Source organism: Erpetoichthys calabaricus, chromosome 5 (assembly GCF_900747795.2).
Source record: "Erpetoichthys calabaricus chromosome 5, fErpCal1.3, whole genome shotgun sequence".
NCBI classification, from domain to species: Eukaryota; Metazoa; Chordata; class Cladistia; order Polypteriformes; family Polypteridae; genus Erpetoichthys; species Erpetoichthys calabaricus.
Window position 1 is genome coordinate 166,025,073 of NC_041398.2, and position 21,817 is coordinate 166,046,889.

The 21,817-nt window shown below is 40.3% G+C and overlaps 1 protein-coding gene across 2 annotated transcripts in view; it reads left to right on the top strand.

Annotated features, from left to right (window-relative positions):
- The window catches only part of exosc9 (exosome component 9), a 59,710-nt gene that overhangs the window by 22,274 nt on the left and 15,619 nt on the right, over positions 1-21,817 (top strand). For both annotated transcript variants that reach the window (XM_028802177.2, XM_051927656.1), the window contains 2 exons: positions 7,882-8,014; positions 15,199-15,287. In XM_028802177.2, coding sequence (XP_028658010.1) covers positions 7,882-8,014; positions 15,199-15,287 — 222 coding nt within the window. The remainder of the gene's footprint in view (positions 1-7,881; positions 8,015-15,198; positions 15,288-21,817) is intronic.

The window sequence follows — 21,817 nt, forward strand, 5'->3', positions numbered from 1 at the left end:
ATGCGCTTTAAATGACATGCTAGAGTCAAAGATAACTCCTAGATTGCGGGCTGATTCAGTAAAATTGACTGGGATTCCAACTGAGTTAAATGATGACAAAATATTGTTGTGATCAGCATCATTCCCTCCAACATTTAACATCTCTGTTTTATCTGTATTTAAAGACAAGTAGTTCTCATTCATCCACTCCTTTTAATTCGCTAACACAACTAATTAAAGACAACATTGGAGAAACTTCATTTGATTTAAATGAAAGGTATAACTGGGTGTCATCTGCATACGAGTGAAAATTAACATTATGTTTCCTAATGAGAGATCCCAGTGGAAGCATGTACAGTGAAAACAGTAAAGGTCCCAGTACTGAGCCCTGTGGGACACCATATTGAACTTCTGTGTATAATGATGGAGTACTGTCAGCACATTTCTGTACATATTGGAATCGATTTGATAAGTAAGAATTAAACCAATCGAGAATGGTGCCTGTAAGCCCAACATCATTTTCTAGCCTGTGCAGTAAAATAGAATGGTCGATGGTGTCAAATGCTGCACTTAAGTCCTTAAGTACATTATTTCATTTTCCATCCATCCATCCATTTTCCAACCCGCTGAATCCAAACACAGGGTCATGGGGGGTCTGCTGGAGCCAATCCCAGCCAACACAGGGCACAAGGCAGGAACCAATCCTGGGCAGGGTGCCAACCCACCGCAGGACACACACAAACACACCCACACACCAAGCACACACTAGGGCCAATTTAGAATCGCCAATCCACCTAACCTGCATGTCTTTTATTCAGTAAATTCTTTTTAATTGTATTATCTTTATTTGCTCTATTAAATACCCCTCCTCGAACCGCCACCTTATCGTGGTGGAGGAGTTTTCGTGTCCCAATGATCTGAGGAGCTCTGTTGTCCGGGGCTTTATGCCCCTGGTAGGGTCACCCAAGGCAAACTGGTCCTAGGTGAGGGATGAGACAAAGTGCGGTTCAAAAGACCTTCTATGATGAATAAAAAATTTGGACGGCGTTTTCCTTTGCCTGGACGCAGGTCACCAGGGCCCACCTCTGGAGCCAGGCCTGGAGGTGGGGCTTGATGGCGAGAGCCTGGTGGCCGGGCTTGCAGCCATGGGGCTCGGCCGGGCACAGCCCAAAGAGGCAACTTGGGTCCCCCTTCTCATGGGCTCACCACCTATGGGAGGGGCCAAGGAGGTTGGGTGCAGTGTGATTTGGGTGGTGGCCAAAGGCGTGGACTTTGGCAGTCCGATCCTCGGCTACAGAAGCTGGCTCTTGGGACGTGGAATTTCAACTCTCTGAAGGGGGAAGAAGCCTGAGCTAGTGTGCGAGGTTGAGAGGTTCCGACTAGATATAGTCGGGCTCACCTCGACACACAGCTTGGACTCTGGAACCAATCTCCTTGAGAGGGGCTGGACTCTCTACCACTCTGGAGTTGCCCCTGGTGAGAGGCTCCGAGCGGGTGTGGGCATACTTATTGCCCCCCGACTTGGAGCCTGTACATTGGGGTTTACCCCGGTGGACAAGAGGGTAGCCTCCCTCCGCCTTCAGGTGGGGGGACAGGACCTAACTCTTGTTTGCGCGTATGCACCGAACAGCAGTTAGGAGTACCCACCCTTTTTGGAGTCCCTGGAGGGGGTGCTAGAGGGCATACCTTCTGGGGACTCCCTCGTACTGCTGGGAGACTTCAATGCTCACATGGGCAATGACAGTGAGACCTGGATGGCCCCCCCCGATCTGAACCCAAGTGGTGTTTTGTTATTGGACTTCTGTACTCGTCACGGATTGTCCATGACGAACACCATGTTCAAGCATAGGGGTGTTCATATGTGCACTTGGCACCAGGACACCCTAGGCCTCAGTTCGATGATCGACTTTGTGGTCGTGTCGTCGGACTTGTGGCCACATGTCTTGGACACTCGGGTGAAGAGAGGGCCGGAGCTGTCAACTGATCACCACCTGGTGGTGAGTTGGCTTCGATGGTGGGGGAGGATGCCGGTCAGGCCTGGTAGACCCAAACGTGTTGTGAGGGTCTGCTGGGAACGTCTGGCAGAGCCTCCTGTCAGAAGTAGCTTCAACTCCCACCTCTGGCAGAACTTCGACCACGTCCCGACAGCGGTGGGGGACATTGAGTCCGAATGGGCCACGTTCCGTGCCTCTATTGTTGAGGTGGCTGACCAGAGCTGTAGCCGTAAGGTGGTCGGTGCCTGTTGTGGCGGCAATCCCCGAACCTGTTGGTGGACACCGGCGGTGAGGGATGCTGTCAAGCTGAAGAAGGAGTCCTACCGGTCCCTTTTGTCCTGTGGGACTCTGGAGGCAGCTAATAGGTACCGGCAGGCCAAGCGGAATGCAGCTTCAGTGGTTGCTGAGGCAAAAACTCGGGCATGGGAGGAGTTTGGGGAGGCCATGGAGAATGACTTTCGGACGGCTTCAAGGAGATTCTGGTCCACTGTCCGGCGTCTCAGGAGGGAAAAGCAGTGCAGTGTCAACACTGTATATGGTGGGGGTGGTGCGCTGCTGACCTCGACTCGGGACATTGTGGGTCAGTGGGGGGAGTACTTCGAAGACCTCCTCAATCCCACTAACATGCGTTCAAATGTGGAAGCAGAGCCTGGGGACTCGGAGGTGGGCTCCCCCATCTCTGGGATTGAGGTCACCGAGGTGGTCAAAAAACTCCTTGGTGGCAGGGCCCCGGGGGTGGATGAGATACGCCAAGAGTTCCTCAAGGCTATGGATGTTGTAGGGCTGTCTTGGTTGGCACATCTCAGCAACATCGCATGGACATCAGGGACAGTGCCTCTGGATTGGCAGACCGGGGTGGTGGTCCCCCTCTTTAAGAAGGGGGACCGGAGGGTGTGTTTCAACTACAGAGGGATCACACTCCTCAGTCTCCCTGGAAAAGTCTATTCGGGGGTTCTGGAGAGGAGGGTCCGTTGGATAGTCGAACCTCGGATTCAGGAGGAACAGTGTGGTTTTCGTCCTGGTCACGGAACAGTGGACCAGCTCTACAGCCTTAGCAGAGTCCTGGAGGGTGCATGGGAGTTCGCCCAACCATTCTACATGTGTTTTGTGGACTTGGAAAAGGCGTTTGACCGTGTCCCTCGGGGAATCCTGTGGGGGGTGCTCTGGGAGTATGGGGTACCGGACCCCCTGATAAGGGCTGTTCGGTCCCTGTACAACCAGTGTCAGAGCTTGGTCCGCATTGCCGGCAGTAAGTCGAACCCGTTTCCAGTGAGAGTTGGACTCCGACAGAGCTGCCCTTTGTCACCGATTCTGTTCATAACTTTTATGGACAGAATTTCTAGGCGCAGCCAGGGTGTTGAGGGGGTCCGGTTTGGTGGATTCAGGATTGGGTCACTATTTTTTGCAGATGATGTTGTCCTGTTTGCTTTATCAGGCCGTGATCTTCAGCTAGCTCTGGATCGGTTCGCAGCTGAGTGTGAAGCGGCTGGGATGGGAATCAGCATCTCCAAATCCAAGACCATGGTCCTCAGCTGGAAAAGGGTGGAGTGCCCTCTCAGGGTTGGGAGAGAGATCCTGCCTCAAGTGGAGGAGTTCAAGTATCTTGGGGTCTTGTTCACGAGTGAGGGAACAATGGAGCGGGAGATTGACAGGCGGATCGGTGTGGCGTCCGCAGTGATGCAGGCTCTGCATCGGTCTGTCGTGGTGAAAAAGGAGCTGAGCCATAAGGCAAAGCTCTCAATTTACCAGTCAATCTATGTTCCTACCCTCACCTATGGTCATGAGCTATGGGTAGTGACCGAAAGAACGAGATCGCGAATACAAGCGGCTGAAATGAGTTTCCTCCACAGGGTGTCTGGGCCCTCCCTTAAAGATAGGGTGAGAAGCTCAGTCATCTGGGAGGGGCTCAGAGTAGAGCCGCTGCTCCTCCGTATTGAGAGAAGTCAGATGAGGTGGCTCAGGCATCTGATCAGGATGCCTCCTGGACGCCTCCCTGGTGAGGTGTTCCGGGCACGTCCAACTGGGAGGAGGCCCGGGGAAGACCCAGGACACGCTGGAGGGACTATATCTCACGGCTGGCCTGGGAACGCCTTGGGATTCTCCCGGAAGAGCTAGAAGAAGTGGCTAGAGAGAGGGAAGTCTGGGCATCTCTGCTCAAGCTGCTGCACCCGCGACCCGACCTCGGATAAGCGGAAGAGGATGGATGGGTGGCTCTATTAAATAAAGATAAAGACAACTTTCAAATCCAGCACATTTTAAATTACCTGATTTGTTATATTTCAAATCCCTTTCAGCAACATAATGAGTAGAAAATAATGTGTCAGGGTCTTCATAAGATGTGAGGAGTCCTGGCAGAATTCAGACTCTGAAGATAGGTACTGCATGATTCTACCCTTTTTGTGTTGTTGGGAGGTACTGTACTTCAGATATTTTCACCAGCAGATGGCATCTAGGAGCACAAATGACAGGAACGCATCTGAATAAAACGAAGCCATTTCCGACAAGTGAGCATGAAGATGTAGAACAAGCATTACTTCCCAGGCAGACTTTGTACAATTGATCAAAATGCACTATAATCCAATTGCTGCTCTAGAAGCAGCAGTATGGAGGGCATCTATTAATAATAGCTTATGAAATAGAAATATGATTAGATAATGAATAGCAACATGTTTGAGGTGTACTGCACAGCATACGGAGTACTGGTTTTAGAAATAATGGCATGCTAGAAAATTGGATGATATGATAGTGTCTACATTTACTTTGATCCTAATTTTTAATAACTGGTCAGATAACCCATCTTAATAAAAGGATAAGTGGCTGTGTGTCCGTCTGGTTTCTATGTCTCTTCCATGCCAACTAATGAAATATCACAAACATTAACACTGCTTTTATGAATCCCATACTAAATGGCCTGTAAAACAGACATATCCCTGGCATTTGTCATTCTAAAAGGAGGCCTATCACGAACATTTGTAGTAATGTATTTTGTTACTACAAATGGCTGTGATATGCCATCTGTTGGAATGACTAATACAATGCATTTTATTACTACATGCGTTACAAAATGCATTCCAATAAACGTGCACTGCAAACTTTAATGCAGAGGTCTGTGTTAATTACTTAGAATTCAACCTGTCTTATATGGTAGCATCAGGTGGAAACCAGTCCTGGGCAAGCAGTCTGCCCATTGCATGGCACCATTGCCCACATATTCACAAAATATTGTGTTTATATTTATTTGCATTTCACTATTTCATGACATTTGGCAGAGGTCACCATTGGCAATTTGCAGAGTAGAGGTTAAGTACATCTTGCATTTAAAAAAAAACAAAAAAAAACAGTAGCCAATTGTTAACATTTAACAAATTAGTACTTCCCAGTAGTGTGCTTTTTTCATTATATTAAGAAAAAAGTGAAAGTATGTCACTTTTAAGTCAATATTTATCATTATTCAGATATTTAGTTTTAAAATGTATCGCCCACAACCATGGAATATCCGTGCCTTATATATGAATAATGCAGATATTTACAGTATTTTTAAATTTTTTTATTTTACCTATCATAATGAAAAGTACTACAAATCACCAGGCAGACTTTGTGATACAGTACAAGCACTATTTTGTTCTAATTAAGTACATTATTGTAACTATACATTGTTTAATAAAACTGACTTCTGGAAAGTTAGACAAACAAAATATGTTGTTTTTTTTTTTATTGATTTTTCCATTCATGGATACCACATTCACCTGAGGAAAAAAATGTCATACAGCAATAAAACACCAAAAATACTTTACTTTAAGTTTGTTTTGTTTTTGTTTGGTCATTTTTTTCACCTTATGTAAAATATAACTACAGTAGTACTAGAAACTTTGTGAAACCTTTGGAATTTTCTCTTTCTGCGTAAATATGACGTAAAATGTATCAAATTTTTCCTAAAATCATGAAACTAGATAAAGCGAACCCACATAAACAAATGACTCAAAAACATTATACTTGATCATTTTTTTTTACTGTGAAAAATGATCCAATGTTATTTATGTATGAAAAAGTATGAACATCTTAGATTATCAGTTCATTTGAAGGGGAACTTTGTGTCAGGTATTTCAATCAATCAGATGTGAATGTGTGAGTACCAGCCCTGCCGTATATAAATCTGGGTCTCCACTATCAAAGTCTGATCTTCATCAAGCAGGTTTGTGGAATTGGGTCATACCTCAATCAATTCTGAGGACCTCAGAAAAAAGCTGTTGGTGCTCACAAGGCTGGAAAATGTTTCAAAACAATTTCGAAAGAGTTTTAACTGCACCAGTCCACTGTGAGGTAGATGGTGTACAAATGAAAGAAATTCAACACCGTTTTTACACTCCCCTGTGCCATCATTTTTATCTTTTATTCAGTAGTCTCACAATTTGCAGAACTTTAAAATATATGCCAGTTCTAAAATCAAAGATTGGTATTGTTTTTGAGGGGTTGTCATCATTTTATGTTATCCCTATAAAGTATGAAAGAAACAACAGCTCCTTCGTTAATTCTTCCCCATTTAGATCCTAGAACATTCTTGTCTACTCTCAAGCAATGAAAGGACATTTTCAGTTTTGTATGGAGAGTGTACTCCCACCCCATTTATCATTTTAGAAACTTGAATTAGCATTAAAGTTGTGTGGAGCCTGTTCTAGCAGCATTAGTCAGAATCCAGGCACAAACCCTGGACAGGTCATCCGCGAACAACCTTTTTTAAATATTCATTGTAGTTTCCTTTTATAGCCCATTGAAAATCAATATTTCTGTATACTTTGGAGCCACTGAGTATTTTTATCTGCACATTAGCTCTAACGCTGCCTTTCTGCAGTCTGCTCATCAGACACTGTTATACATATTTATGGACAGATATATATCCTAGCAGCATACTGGATGGAACACAGAATGGGTAGTTCCTACAAGTCAATGTGGAAGTTTGCTACAGCTGTCCAGCTGAGTATGAAAGTAGTAGTAGTCTAGTATGGTAGTTCATTGATTAGACCGGCAATTTTATGGTTCCTTGGATGCAGATTTTAATTTCCTATCCATATATGCAGTAGCCATTCTCTTTTATGTAAAAACTTGTGTATCTTTTATCTTAAAAATAAATGAAAAATCAATTTCTTTTGGTGTGTGCCTCAGTGCATTCAGAGATGGTCTGACATCCTGTCTTGCATTTGTTCCTGGCTTTGATTTCGGCCATTTGTCAATACTACCAGGAAACATTTTACCTGAAGTATTGCCATTAAAAGATAGACTCCACAAGAAATGCTGTAGTCTAGATTGACTTTTTAGTATTTTACCTGTTTTGAAAGGGCAAACATGATACTATCCAGTAGTTTTTAGGGTTTAATAATAACAGCACTGTATACACTGACATCAAGTATACTATTACATAGATATTTACAGCAAAATGTAGTTGTATTTATTAGCATCAAATGCAGAGGATTCTTGTTGAATTATTAAATATTGACAGTATATCATTACTAACTACTTAAATATTTTATGTGAACAAACAGTGTCCTTACAGACTGAAATATGGCTGAGGTCTGAGATCTATTCAGTACATTGTATATTACTTTAAATAAAAGGATAAGCCAAATACATGAAAACATATAATTTTAGAAGTTTTCCATTTTATTTTTTCAGATTTTTTTTATGTTAAATATGGGGCATATACTAGTAACTAGGCTCAAGCAGTAATGGTAGAAAACTCAAGCTCTGGCAGCTAAAATAAATTAAAAACATAAAGTGTAAAGCCAAATACTTCTTTTATTTCCTTATTTCCAAGTAATGTTTATATTAAAGTTAACAGGAAATTTTCCCATTTTATAATGTAAGAATTTGAAAATGAATTGTCCCTGAGCAGTGGTGTTGGCTTTCTTTAAAGGACCTTCTTATTGGTGGACCCAAATGAACGTGAGGAGAAGGTAATGGATGGATTATTAGTCATTGCCATGAACAAGCACCGTGAGATATGTACAATTCAGTCAAGTGGAGGAATCATGCTCTTAAAAGAACAGGTAAGATATATAATTAGTTAAAACTGCTTTCCATTTACACAAAAAGCTAAAACTGTATTATGTTATTTGTGTTTAACACTTCTTTTTTCAGTATTTACTAGCATGAACAGATTGAAATGTCTTTTCATGCCTGCTTTCCAGCACATCTTTTAGCCACTTTTATGTTCACCTAAACTGTAGCTAAATGTAATGCAAGAATGCAGCCCTTGTTGATAGAGGGTGAAATATGCACACTGGTAATTTACTTAAGAATGTTGTGGAAGCTTATTTGGTAACATTGTATAACCAACTATCAACATGAAGGTGTTAACAATGATAAACTCAGCAAATCACATAATATCAGTTATGAAAAATTTCATATTAATAAAGAGAATATGAGAGCAGAGTTTGCCTTTCTTAAAATACTATAGTGCTTTTAAAGCCTCAAGGGGATAGTTGTTGGTAAATGAGATATATAGGGTACTCAAGGCGGCAGGGTTGGATTGTTGCTTAGATATAGTAGAATGATGAAAAATATAATAGTTGAAAGACGGGGTGAATTAACGAATAATTTGAAACCTCAACTTATTTTTGAGCAACATTAAATTTGATATAACTTTCATTTGCAATTAGCGAGAGTGCCGGTGTGACTGTTTTATATTCAGTATTATAATACTTTTGTGCCAGTGTACAATCCATAATAATATCATAATCATAATAATGTTGTCAATAGGCATAGTTGCAAGTGGAATGGATTTGTGCTGCACATATGGCTATAGTTCTGACAATAGTCAAAACAAATTTTCAAAGTGAAAGTCCATAAAATTCTAGATTGTTCACGGTAACCTAGTCAAAGACAATTGAAAGCAAGACATTTAAAATTAACAATATTGTGGATGTTATCAAAACCTTTTTTTTTTTTTCTTTTTTTATTGCTGGAAGAGGGTTGAACTCAACCCCCAATTTTGTCAGTGTCTTAAATGGCAAGTGTGCTATATCATAGTAAAGTTAGTTAATTTAGTTAAGAAGCCATATTCTGCCTATTCTTTTTAACATACAGGCCTCATTCATACCTAAGCATTTTTCTAGTGTTTTAGCATTAGAAAAAACTGCTTGTAAAGTTATATGCCATCATCTCTTATATATATTTCTCTTCTGGTTCGTCCTGCTTCCACTACAAAACCGGTCCCGCCCACACACAGCCAACACGTCATTTCTAGATTCCTATTCGTCCTCTTCCAAACCCTTCCCCACGCTGCCTGTGGCTCCACTTCAAAACCGGTCCCACCCACACGCAGCCGACACGGCATTTCTAGATTCCTATTCGTCCTCTTCCAAACCCTTCCCCACGCTGGCTGCAGCCTCCCATACACCCTGCTATTTTCGTTATACTGTGACGGTTGTTTCCTAAACTTTTGCTATAAAATGAACGACAATATCTTCTCTTTCGACGGGTTTTTGTACAACGTCGTTTCTATTCCGGGATCCAGCAACTGCCTGTTCCTATCAGTGGGTTATTTCTTGACACAAACGGTTGACAAAGGCAAATTTATCACCAAATCTCTCCACTATACGCTAACACTTCTACTTCTCCAGGATATGGACAGTTGTATGTTTTTGACACAGCGTAAGCTACTGAAGTACGCTTACAAAATAAAGCAAACTCTGCATGCAGCGAAAATTTACTTCTCTAGCTAGATTCCATGCTCAGAACCATCAACCCCTGTGCTAAATCATACAAACACATGCATGAAATCGTTCAGTCCAATCCAATAGCATCTGTACAAGTGGTTTTCAAGGAAAACCCTAGGCAGGATTTACGACGATACAATGCCCCGACATGTCACACCGATGTTGCAGCGATTTTCGTCGGAGAAGATGGCGAACCGCCTGCCGAAAGGGACATTTGCATCTATCTCATACGCAACTCCTGTAAACAGATTTCCATGCTCAATATGAATTGCGATCCTATGGTTCCACTTTTATTCGCTTATGGAGACATTGGCTGGCACAAAGTTTTTCAACATGTTCCCGATAAAAGAACCGCCAAGCGAATAATGCTTATGCGTACAGATTAGCAATTAGGAGTACATTTAGTATTTTGCACTCCAGTGGAAAACTATTCCAACAGTACATTGTAGATGCGTATGTTACAACAAAGGGCGCGTGTCTCAACTATCTCAGATTACATCAACAAAATCTGCGCGTGGAACAATACAAAGGACTATCAGACGCACTACAAGCAAACGCTGAAAATAACAACGTACATGTAGGCAAAATGATCATATTACCGTCCACATTTCCAGGAAGTCCAAGATACATGCAACAAAACTATCAGGATGCCATGGCCATAGTACATAAATTCGGAAAGCCTGATTTCACAACTGCGTCTTTCAAGAAGTATTTATTTCTTCTTGATTTCTGAATTCCTTTCTCACCGTTTTCCGTTCCTATTCTTACACCGCCGTATGCAACGGTGGCCGTCGGCTAGTTTTCAATAACACTATTCACAACTAACTATTTTAGTAGCAAGCATTTTAGAAAACTTCTGCATGCAGCAATTTTCAAGTGTTTGATTGAAATCAATGGTAATGCTCATAAAATGCTTGTAAAAGAAAACAAAAGAGCATTTTTGATAAAACTGATAAATACTGAATTTTGAGTTTTCTTTACCTGTAAGTCATAATCGGCAAAATAAAAAGAAATATATCACTCTGTGTGTAATGAATCTATATAATATGAGTTTCACTTTTTGAATTGAATTACTGAAATAAATTAACTTTCCGATGATATTCTAATTTATTGAGATGCACCTGTAGATAGAGGTGTGTGTATATATATATATTTATATATACAGTACAGTAATCCCTCCTCCATCGCGGGGGTTGCGTTCCAGAGCCACCCGCGAAATAAGAAAATCCGCGAAGTAGAAACCATATGTTTATATGGTTATTTTTATATTGTCATGCTTGGGTCACAGATTTGCGCAGAAACACAGGAGGTTGTAGAGAGACAGGAACGTTATTCAAACACTGCAAACAAACATTTGTCTCTTTTTCAAAAGTTTAAACTGTTCTCCATGACAAGACAGAGATGACAGTTCTGTCTCACAATTAAAAGAATGCAAACATATCTTCCTCTTCAAAGGAGTGCGTGTCAGGAGCACAGAATGTCACATAGATAGAGAAAACAATCTCTAGCAAACAAATCAATAGGGCTGTTTGGCTTTTAAGTATGCGAAGCACCGCAGCACAAAGCTGTTGAAGGCGGCAGCTCACACCCCCTCCGTCAGGAGCAGGGAGAGAGAAAGAGATAGAGAGAGACAGAGACAGAGTTTGTTTTTCAGTCAAAAATCAATACGTGCCCTTCGAGCTTTTAAGTTGCGAAGCACCGTGCAGCATGTCGTTTCAGGAAGCAGCTGCACAAAAGATAGCAACGTGAAGATAATCTTTCAGCATTTTTAGACGAGCGTCCGTATCGTCTAGGTGTGCGAACAGCCCCCCTGCTCAATCCCCATACGTCAGGATCAGAGAAAGTCAGCGCAAGAGAGAGAGAAGAGTAAGCAATATAGCTTCTCAGCCATCTGCCAATAGCGTCCCTTGTATGAAATCAACTGGGCAAACCAACTGAGGAAGCATGTACCAGAAATTAAAAGACCCATTGTCCGCAGAAATCCGCGAACCAGCAAAAAATCCGTGATATATATTTAAATATGCTTACATATAAAATCCGCGATGGAGTGAAGCCGCGAAAGGCGAAGCGCGTTATAGCGAGGGATCACTGTATATATATCCATCCATTATCCAACCTGCTATATCCTAACTACAGGGTCATGAGGGTCTTCTAGATCCAATCCCAGCCAACACAGGGCGCAAGGCAGGAAACAAACCCCGGGCGGGGTCCAGCCCACCGCAGGGCACGCACACACCCACACACCATGCACACAATAGGGACAATTTAGAATCACCAATGCACATAACCTGTATGTCTTTCGACTGTGGGAGGAAACCAGAGTACCTGGAGGAAACCCACGTAGACATAGGGAGAACATGCAAACTACACGCAGGAAGGACCTGGGATGCGAACCTGGGTCTCCTAACTACAAGGCAGAAGCACTACCCACTGCGCCACCGTGCCGCCCCTATAATTAAAAAATACAGTGACATTGTATTCCTTGGAATGGCAATTTCAGTCACATTTAGGTAAAGCAAATCATGCTTTCTACTCTTACTCACATTTAAGTTGATTTTCAAAAATGCATATGTCCATATATATATATACAGTATATACTGATGGTACTTATCCCATTAATATTGTCAAAGGTAGTTCTAAGCAGAAAGTAGTCTTTTCCTCCCCTAATGCAGAAAGAAACCACTGGCTCACCATGTGCCCTGATACTTGCTCATGGTGACCCAATGCAAGTTTGCACTTAAAGTACTTTTACTGTAGTTGTCATTGACCATTCTACACTCAGGAAGCAGGAGAATATACATGCATATTTGTACTTAATCCATGGGCTTTCTGCATTAACATAAACAAAGGTTTGATAGAAGTCATCTTCTGACGTTGGAGATGGGAAGGAGGGAATAAATGATGCTACATGAAAATATTCTGCAAAGACCAGAAAAGGATAAGGGTAGTAAATAGTATAGTTAAAAAGTATCTGGCCCTTCCTGATTTCCCCGAATTGCTGCAAAATTTGACACTAAATGTTTCCAGATCTTCAATCAAAAAAACAACACATTTGTGTGGCTTAGTTAATTTTTCTAATGAACAAAGATATCCAACATTGAGTATAATGGTGTACAAAACTAATTTCTCCTGGCTAAATCACCCTAATTAAAGGGATAGTTAGAATTAGCTGACTGAACACAGCCTGGCTCTGCTTGATACAGATCTAACTTATTTTGACCCTTTCCATAAGAGTCTACTTACCAGTGCAAATTTACAATATGTTCCTATTACTGAGGTCAAAGGAAATTAATGCTGGATTGATGCCTTTCTCTGCCACTGTCCACCTCTCCTTATGTAATGGCCTGTCTCCTGGTATCTCCTCCATGCTCTTGAGACTGGGAGGCACAGCAAACCTTCTTGCGGCAGCACATATGGATGTGCCACCCTGGAGGAGCCAGACTACCTGTGTAACCTGAATTAGCAGCAGGTACTGCCTCATGCAGTCAGGAAGAATAAGAAGAAAGTAATTGTCTGTGCCCACCACCTGCAAAACCATTCCCTTTTTAGGGGTGTCTTGCTGTTGCCTCTCCAGTGCACCTGTTGTCACTTTCATTTGCACCAAAGCAGGTGAAGTTGATTCATAATCGTTTATGCTTCCTAACTGGACAGACTGATCTCCCCGAAGCTTAATTGACTTGGTGTTAGATTGTGATGACTAAGTGTTCCCTTAGGTTTTTTGAATAGTGTATAATGCCTACATTCAGTATGCCAACATCTGATATCGAGAAGGGGGTCACAGAGGATACCATCCAGAGGCCTGTAGGTTTCTTTTGCCTTAGCAAAGTTTGTTTATAACTCAACAGTCTGGATGACACTAGGCCAATATGGACCTCTTACATGTTGGTTTGACATGCAAGTAATACATTGGCACTCTGCCATGCCAATAATAAACAAAGTAACAAGACAGAATCCACTGCTAATTAAAAAGAACATAAATACTTGTCTGTCATTTTCCAGGAAGTACCAGGGCAATCACCAATCCTTTTGGGGAAATATTTTATAGACAGACAACATAAATGTGGTATGTGGAATTTTTTAAACAACATGACTGCCATTATGTCTAGCATGCGTTTAACAGTAAGAATACCATACCAATAATGAAACATTATGTTGTTAGTGTGATGGTGTGAAAATGCCTTGCTGTCACAGATCCTGGACAGCTTGCCATAAATTAATGAACCGTGAAATTTGCTCTGTATTAAAAAATATTAAGTAGACTGTCCATCCATGAGCTAAAACTAAAGCACAGTTAACTCACATGGCAAGACAATGACCTAAAAATGCAAGTCTACATGAGAGTTGCAGAAAAGAAGTAAAAATTTTGGTCTTAAAAGTCCAGACCTTAACGCAATAGAGATGCTGTGGCAGGACCTGAAATGTACAGTTCATGCTAAAAATCCTCACAATGTATTTGAATTAAATAAATTCTGCAAGGCAAGGAAAGAGTTGGCTAAAATCCTCTCCGCAGTCATGAGAAAAACTGGTTTTGAATCCTGGAAAGTATTTGGTTATAGTCATTGCAGCTAAAGGTAGTGCAACCTGCTAAAAGTGTAAGGGAAAAATGTATTTTTCATATGGTTTCTGGTTGGTGCTGGATTACTTTGTTAATTCAGTGTTTTTCCTACTACTACATTTTTTGTACTGTTTTCCAAACACTATTTTTTCACATGTTTCAGTTTATTAGGTTATTCAAGTTTCTTTAATTTTTTTTTAATTTTCAGCACATGGTTTTAAATTTCACTGTATTCTCTGCACTTGATAAAGTTGTTACACTACTTCTACTACTAAATTACATGAGTAAGCAAATAATATTTTTTATTTACTTAAGTGCCCTTTATCAAATATGAAAAGACATTTATGAAAGACCTGAAAGTGTCAGAAATTTGTAATGATTAAAAAATCAGGAAGACTTTATAGTGCATGGCGCAAGAATGTAGCACGTGAGAAACTTCTACACACTCATGTTCAGCAACTTGTGTCAGGTGAGGTAGAGCCATTATATGCAGCTTATCTAAGTCTAGGCTTATAATTAATGTTCCCTCAAATCATTCCCTTTTTTTTATTTGCTTAATTTATTTATAATGTTTTGCTTAAGAACACAAGTTTTGGGGGCAAATAAACATGCAATGAATGTGAAAACCTAACTTCAACTTCAGAAATACCAACTTTTTTTCTTTACATTTCTGGAAATTATATGAGGAAGTATTTTCTGGGTTTAATTTAAATAGTAAAGATTTGTAAGAACGGAATGTTCAATTCAATATAATGATCATTTATATTATATATTTGATGTAAAACAAATATTACATATATGAATGCAGTGTTTTTTAAGTATTTTTTTGTTAATTTGGTTATTAAAGGTTAGAAATTACTAAATGTTATTTTCTGCTTAACATGAATTGTTAATTACATCAGCATGCACCTCTATTTTGTCCCTTCCAGTAATTGTAATATGAATGTCAAATTCACAGGTTCTAAGGTGTAGCCAGATTGCCGGTGTGAAAGTAACGGAAATTACAGAGCTTATTCAGAAAGCCCTGGAAAATGATAAAAAAATAAGGTGAGAAATTTTTACAAGTACATTAGCATTAAGTTGCAGGTGCACTATTTGCAACTCTGTGTATCAGCATTCCCTACTGGCTGAGGAAGGCCTACCTGCCACATTTTACTGGAAGATAACTGCATTACCAGTCATTAGATAGTTTAGGCATTGTTGCTGGTTTTAGTGTGTTGACTTCAGCCTTAGCCAGTGATTAGGCCAAAGTCTTGAAATCGTGAAATGGGACTGAATATTTTAGTCATAACATTCCTCACCCCTCTTCATCCCCACTGAAGTTTTTACCAAGCTGTTTCTTATGTTCATGCACAGTACTGTTTAGATTCTTAAAACAGCTATTTTCTTTTTGCCATTAGCTGTAAGATACATTGCTTAGTGATTAAAAATCTATACTTTAAAAAAAACAGCAATGCATATTTCATATTTGACACTGAAGTCAATGAGTATCTTCTCTAGATTTGAGATTCCTTGAGGAATTAAAGGACAGAAATCCTGTATCATATATAGGCCCTGTTTCATTTGGACCTTGAGTAGAGCTGTGGCAACAGATGGGCTTCACGATGGACCTTCCTCATAGCTTCTGGAAAGAGCTAAAACTGGATATGCTGGACTGATCATTTTTTTATGTCTTTTTATAAACTAGATTCTTTAGTTTTCTTACTTCTCTTTGGAAGGTAGTTTGTTTACTGTATTGCTTAAGTTGCTACATGTGGTTGGCTTTGCTAATAATGTGCTACTCAGGAAGTACTTTCTTACCAAATCTTTTGTGAAGTCCTGGTAATACCTGCATAGCTTTTGCCTCATTGTTCATTTGGCATAGATTTAAATTTGAGTTTCTGGTGCCCAGGTTGCCCACAGTCTTGGCATCTTCTTGAACCCAGGGAATCATTAGTCATGAGTAGGATAGACTAATGCAATGAGGGCACACAAACAAGCAATGCTGTTGCAAATGTGCAAAATGCATTCATTCTCCAGAAAAACAACAAAGGTGTCCAAATAAATAAGGTGCAGTGCAGTTATTCAATAAATAAATAAACACATAATCCATGATATAAACAGGTCCATGTGTAGGTTAAAATCCAGATAAGTAAATACATCATTAAACAGGTTAAAATCAAAAATTAAAACAACAGTCAGTATCAATTATTTCAAGCCACAAGCCCCAGTGCATCTTTCCTCAGCCTCGTCTCCTCTGCTCACCCATGGGATCTGCTAAGCTAATGGAGATGCAAACTGACAAGGACAGTCAACCCTCTTTGGCTCAGGTTGCCACCACCCTCCCTCAGCGTCCATGGGGACCCTGCAAGCCCTACTTCCTTTTCCCACCACACTCCCTCAGTATTTGTGGAACTACACTGGAGCAATCAGCTTTACTTCTCCTATCTATCACTCATCAGGTGCAATCCTGCTCCCAGAGAACCATTGATCCACATAGAGCTTACTTTTTTGTGCAGCTGCTCTGCCTCAATCCCGACATTCCTTTTTTCTATTTCTTTTCTTTGATTTTACCTCCATTTTTCTCCCTGTCCTTTCCCCTTTAATCCCCGTTAAGCCTTTATTATGGACAGTTGCATTAACTGCTCCCATGTACATTAAGCATAATTAGCAACTTCCTTCATTAAGAACCCCATGGCCACACAGCTATTCTGTCACTCACCTGCACTCACAGGGTCAGCGCTTCCTCGCTGTTTTTAAAAATCTTGTACCACCAAGGATCTTTAACACACTTTACCATAGACTTTAATGGTCCTATGAGATAATGTTATTCCATTTAAAATTCTTCAGACCAGATCTCGAAACATAAGTATAAATAAGCACAAAGTATTTTGTTGGGCTCCACGGCTGCTCAGTTAAACTGCATCTTTAGTTAAATTCAGTTTATTTTTATATAGTACTGTTCATTGACTACAGGCTCAGAGTAACAAGTTCACTGGTAAAGTACAACTACACAGTTCACACATTACAATACAACTTATTTTTTTCATAAAGCTTCACTGAAGGCAGGCACAGAGCGATGTGAACAATTCTGTTAAAATACTAGTATAGATTGTACTAATTACTAAATACAGAACTGGTACACATATAAGTGCAGATTTGTTAAAACACTGAAAACAAAGTAGAAACTCATTAAACATAAATGTAAACCAGTAATATTTGATGAACTATGGCCAGTTGACAATGGTGGAGATTAAAATAGTAAAAGAGAAAGTGAAAAATAAAGTCACAGTCCTGAAGACCTCATCCAACTGCCACCTAACCACACTTGAATTTTCTATAGTGGAGTCTGTGCTGGCTGTTCAGTCTGATGAGAGAATCTTTTCATCTGATGATTCTAACTAAGATTTATCCAATGACTTTTTCATATGCAAAAGAGAAGCCTGGCAGTAGAGCAGTGGAACCAAATGCCTCATCCAGATCCAGAGAAGAGAAACAGAATGCAACAGTTTAAAAATGTTGTATTACTTGTATTTCTGTTCAAATAACTAACAAACAGAAATGCAGTATGCCCAACTAATCAGCAGCTCTACTCAGGGTATGCTAGATTAAAGCAGTGAGTCTTCAGCCTGGATTTAAAAGCTCAGACTGAAGTTGCATCTCTTATATTAGCAGGCAGACCATTCCACAGCTTTGGGGCCTTGAAACGAAATGCTCAAGCTCCCACTATTATTTTGTTGAACTTTGGAATCATAAGCAGGGTGGCATCTTGAGATCTTAATGTGCATTCTGGTTTGTAAGTAATGATAAGTTCAGATAAGTAAGCCGTACTTTGTCCATTTAAGGCTTTATAAGTTAAAAGGAAGATTTTGAAATCTCCCTTAAGCTTAACTGAGAGCCAATGTAAGGATTTGAGAACTGGAGTAACTTGTTCATATTTTCTGGTTCACGTTATAATTCTTGCAGAAGAATTTTGAATTAACTGAAAACTGCATAAAGAACACTTCGAACAGTCATCGAATAACGGCGAATTCCGAATGCAAAAAACTTGAAGACAGACTTGCTTCTCTGGAAGATGGATGCAGAAGGAATATTATTATTAGTAGTAGTAGTCAATCCTACTAGAAATAAATGCATGTATTCATTTCTCAGTATCCTGAATATTTAGAAAACATCTTAATCTTACAAAGTTTTTAAGATGGAAAAACATGTTTTGCATAGTTTTATAATGTGTGTTTTTTAGATGACATGCTAGTATGAAAAATAACGCCTAAATTGCAGGCTGATTCAGTAAAACTAATTGTGATTCCAACAGAGTTAAAGAATGACACAGCGTTGTTACAGCCAGCATCATTCCCTCCAATTAGTAACATTTCTGTTTTTTTCTATATTCGTAGACAAGTAGTTCTCATCCATCCACACTGGACAAACATCTTTTGATCTAAGAGAATACTATAATTGGGTGTCATCTGCATATGAGTGAAAGTTAATGTTATGTTTTATAATGATAGTTCCCAACAGAAGCGTGTAAAGTGAAAATAGTAAAGGTCCCAGTACTGAGCCCTGTGGGACACCATATTCTTCTCAATTTCAAACTGATTAATGTTAATGTATCCTAGCAATATATGTCCATTAGCTTTGAGCTATGGTCATGATTACTTGTGTCACAAAGTCAAAAGACTTGGAGACCTAGGCCAACTGGCTGCCCACCCTTTCCTGCCCATCATACAGTATACATTTGTGCTGGAGAGACTAATATGACAATAGAATCTTTTCATCCTTTGATTCCAAGTCACCCAGTACCTCTGGTGTCTTTCCCTTGCATAGGAAAACAGGTTGGAAGTAGAGCCACAGCGTGACAAGAAGAGAAACAGAATAGAGGAGGGTTGTAACAGAGCTTAATATTTCTAATACATGGAGGTATTTGGTTACAGCAGTTCTACAAATACTAACAAGTACATGCATCTCCAAAAATTTTCTTTTAAACTGAATTTCAATTCATTTTTATCTACCTGTTGCACGGTAGAGCTCGAGTCCCACTCCGGGTGGTTTTTCGTGTGCTGGGTACAGCAGCGCTCCATAATCAGCACACGTTCCCAACCTCCTCCTCCCCCTTTCCTCCTAGTAACTTCTGTTTTTTATTGACAAGTGAAGCAAACAAGTTTCTTCCTCAAACAGCTGCTACAGCTTTTAATGCCTGTGGACTTTCTGGTAAGCACAGCTCTTTAAGATGTTCCACAATGTGTTTTGGAGTTTTAGCTTTCTTTATAAGGTTGTCTTGTAGAAGTCATTTAGCAGTGTAGCCTCATGTTTCCAAGTGACTCGGTTTGAATCCTGGCCCAAACAGTATCTTTTCTGTTTGCATGTTCTCCTTGTTAGCTTTTAGTTAGTTAGTTTTAGTTTAGGTTCTTTTCCAGGTATTCCTCTCTTCCTCCTACATTCCAGTAAAACATGTTAAGCAAGTTGGGTCTCTAAATCGGCCCAGTATTAGTGAGTCTGGGTGTGTGTGGATGCCCTTCGGTTGACTGGTGGGCCATCTAGGCCTCACCTGCAGTTCCTAGCTTTGTTCCAAAGGTCTTCTGTTTTTGTTTAAGTGCACACATCTTTTTCTTAGGCTGAGATCCTCCTGGCTACTGTTGCATTAATTTTATAACCTTTCGGTAGCAATAGAAGATAAGTCCCCAGATGTAATTTAGGATTTTTAATACTTCAGGACTATGTATCAACGTCTTGATGCAATTTAGACAGCATCACCTAAACACTCAACAGTTCTGAATCTTCCTCTTTGGTACCATTAGCTTTTTAACTGTGGTGTGAAAAATTTGCTGCTGTATTCGTTGGACATTTTTATGCTCATTCAGTGTGTTAAGCTACATGTGTATATTATTTTCTTGAAATGGCACAGAGTTCCTTGAATCCAAGTAAGGTGCATTACCCATAAATCTGACTGCAAGGTGCCTGCTTTGACATACATGTAAATATATATACTGCCTGATGATTAGTTATTCATTTTACATGATGTGATACTCTAATTGCCAACTTAACTAAGGTGGTATCACTAAAGGTGCAATTTAAGGTTAGTTTTTAAAATTGAAACATGGTAAGAACTTTCAAGTTCCCAGAACTGTTTTCACGTCAGTTTATGTACATTTCTGTCATGTTCAAGATGTTAACGCCCTTAAAACTAATAAGAATATACATATAAACTCGTCCATTATGGGAGATGGATATCTGAAGTGGAGCTTCGTTAGCAGCGATGTTGTTTTTTTTTTTTATTTCTTATTATCCCGAGGTATCCTGTATTTACCCAACCCGAGGAGGTTCTATTAAAGTATATCTAAGCATATATAAACATGAGCGGCAAGAAAGGGGCTCGGAAAGAAACAAAATCTAGAACTACATTCAAGCCTAGACAGGCATCAAGTCCAAGTTCAAGGTATGGCCTTTCAGAGACTGACCTGGAACAGACAGGCTCCGCTGCATCATCTCCAGTCGAAAGCAAAAATGGGGTGAATGTGCAAGTGATGCTAGTCATGATAGCTCATTGATTCCAGAAGGTCACTTGAACTGGAAATAGCCTTGCAATCCACACTTTCATCTACTCCTCGCGAGCCAGGAGCATCAGCTGTAATAGGGCTTGCCGTTTCACCTATGGAGCATGAAAGCCAAAACGATCAGTCCAAACTGAAGGTAATGATCACTACAATGGCCACGGCCATAAATGAGCTCAAGAAAGATATAAAGAAAAAAATAAATGGTATGCTCAAGACAGACAAGAAGCTGCGGCAGGATAATAAAGACTTGGAGAAACGTGTATATAATCGCTTTGAGGCAAAAGTTTGAGAATAAGCTGAGAGCACTTGTCAATCAGCTGGAAGATGTTAAGCAGACATTCACGACTCGAATTGAAACAGCCGAACATCTGGCATCCACCGCTTGACGGAAAAGCAACAGCTGCGAATTCCGAATGCAAAAAACTTGAAGACAGACTTGCTGCTCTGGAAGATGGATGCAGAAGGAATAATATTAGAATCGAAGGTCTACCTGAGAATCGTGAAAGCCCAAACCCATTGAAATTCATAGCTGAACATTCTCAAAAATAATTGGAGAGGACTTTAAATCAGACACCGAGATAGCAGCAGCTTACCGCATACGGGGATCAAATACCTCTAAACCTAGGACTGTTGTTGTGCGCTTCGAGAAATTACAATCTAAATTGTTTCTGTCTGAGAAGTGACATTACAGAGATTATATTTGAAAATAAACACATTCGTATCTTCCCTGATTTCTCACCCTCAACAGCTGCTAAACATGCCGCTTTTTACAACATTAAACAGCGCTTACGGAAAGCCGAGATCAGATACAGCCTTTTGTGTCTTGCCAAACTGAAAGTGGACATTCAAGGCAAGCTTTACATTTATACCTCTATGGAGGAATCAGAAAAAGAACTAAGAAAACTGAGCCTGACACTTTTCTGAAATACGATCGTGAGTCGCACCCTGTCATGGTATGGCAAAGAAGATCTTACCAGCTGTCTGATCCGCTTGCAATGATATTGGTACTGTAATTATACATCCTTTTCCCATCTCGGCCACTTT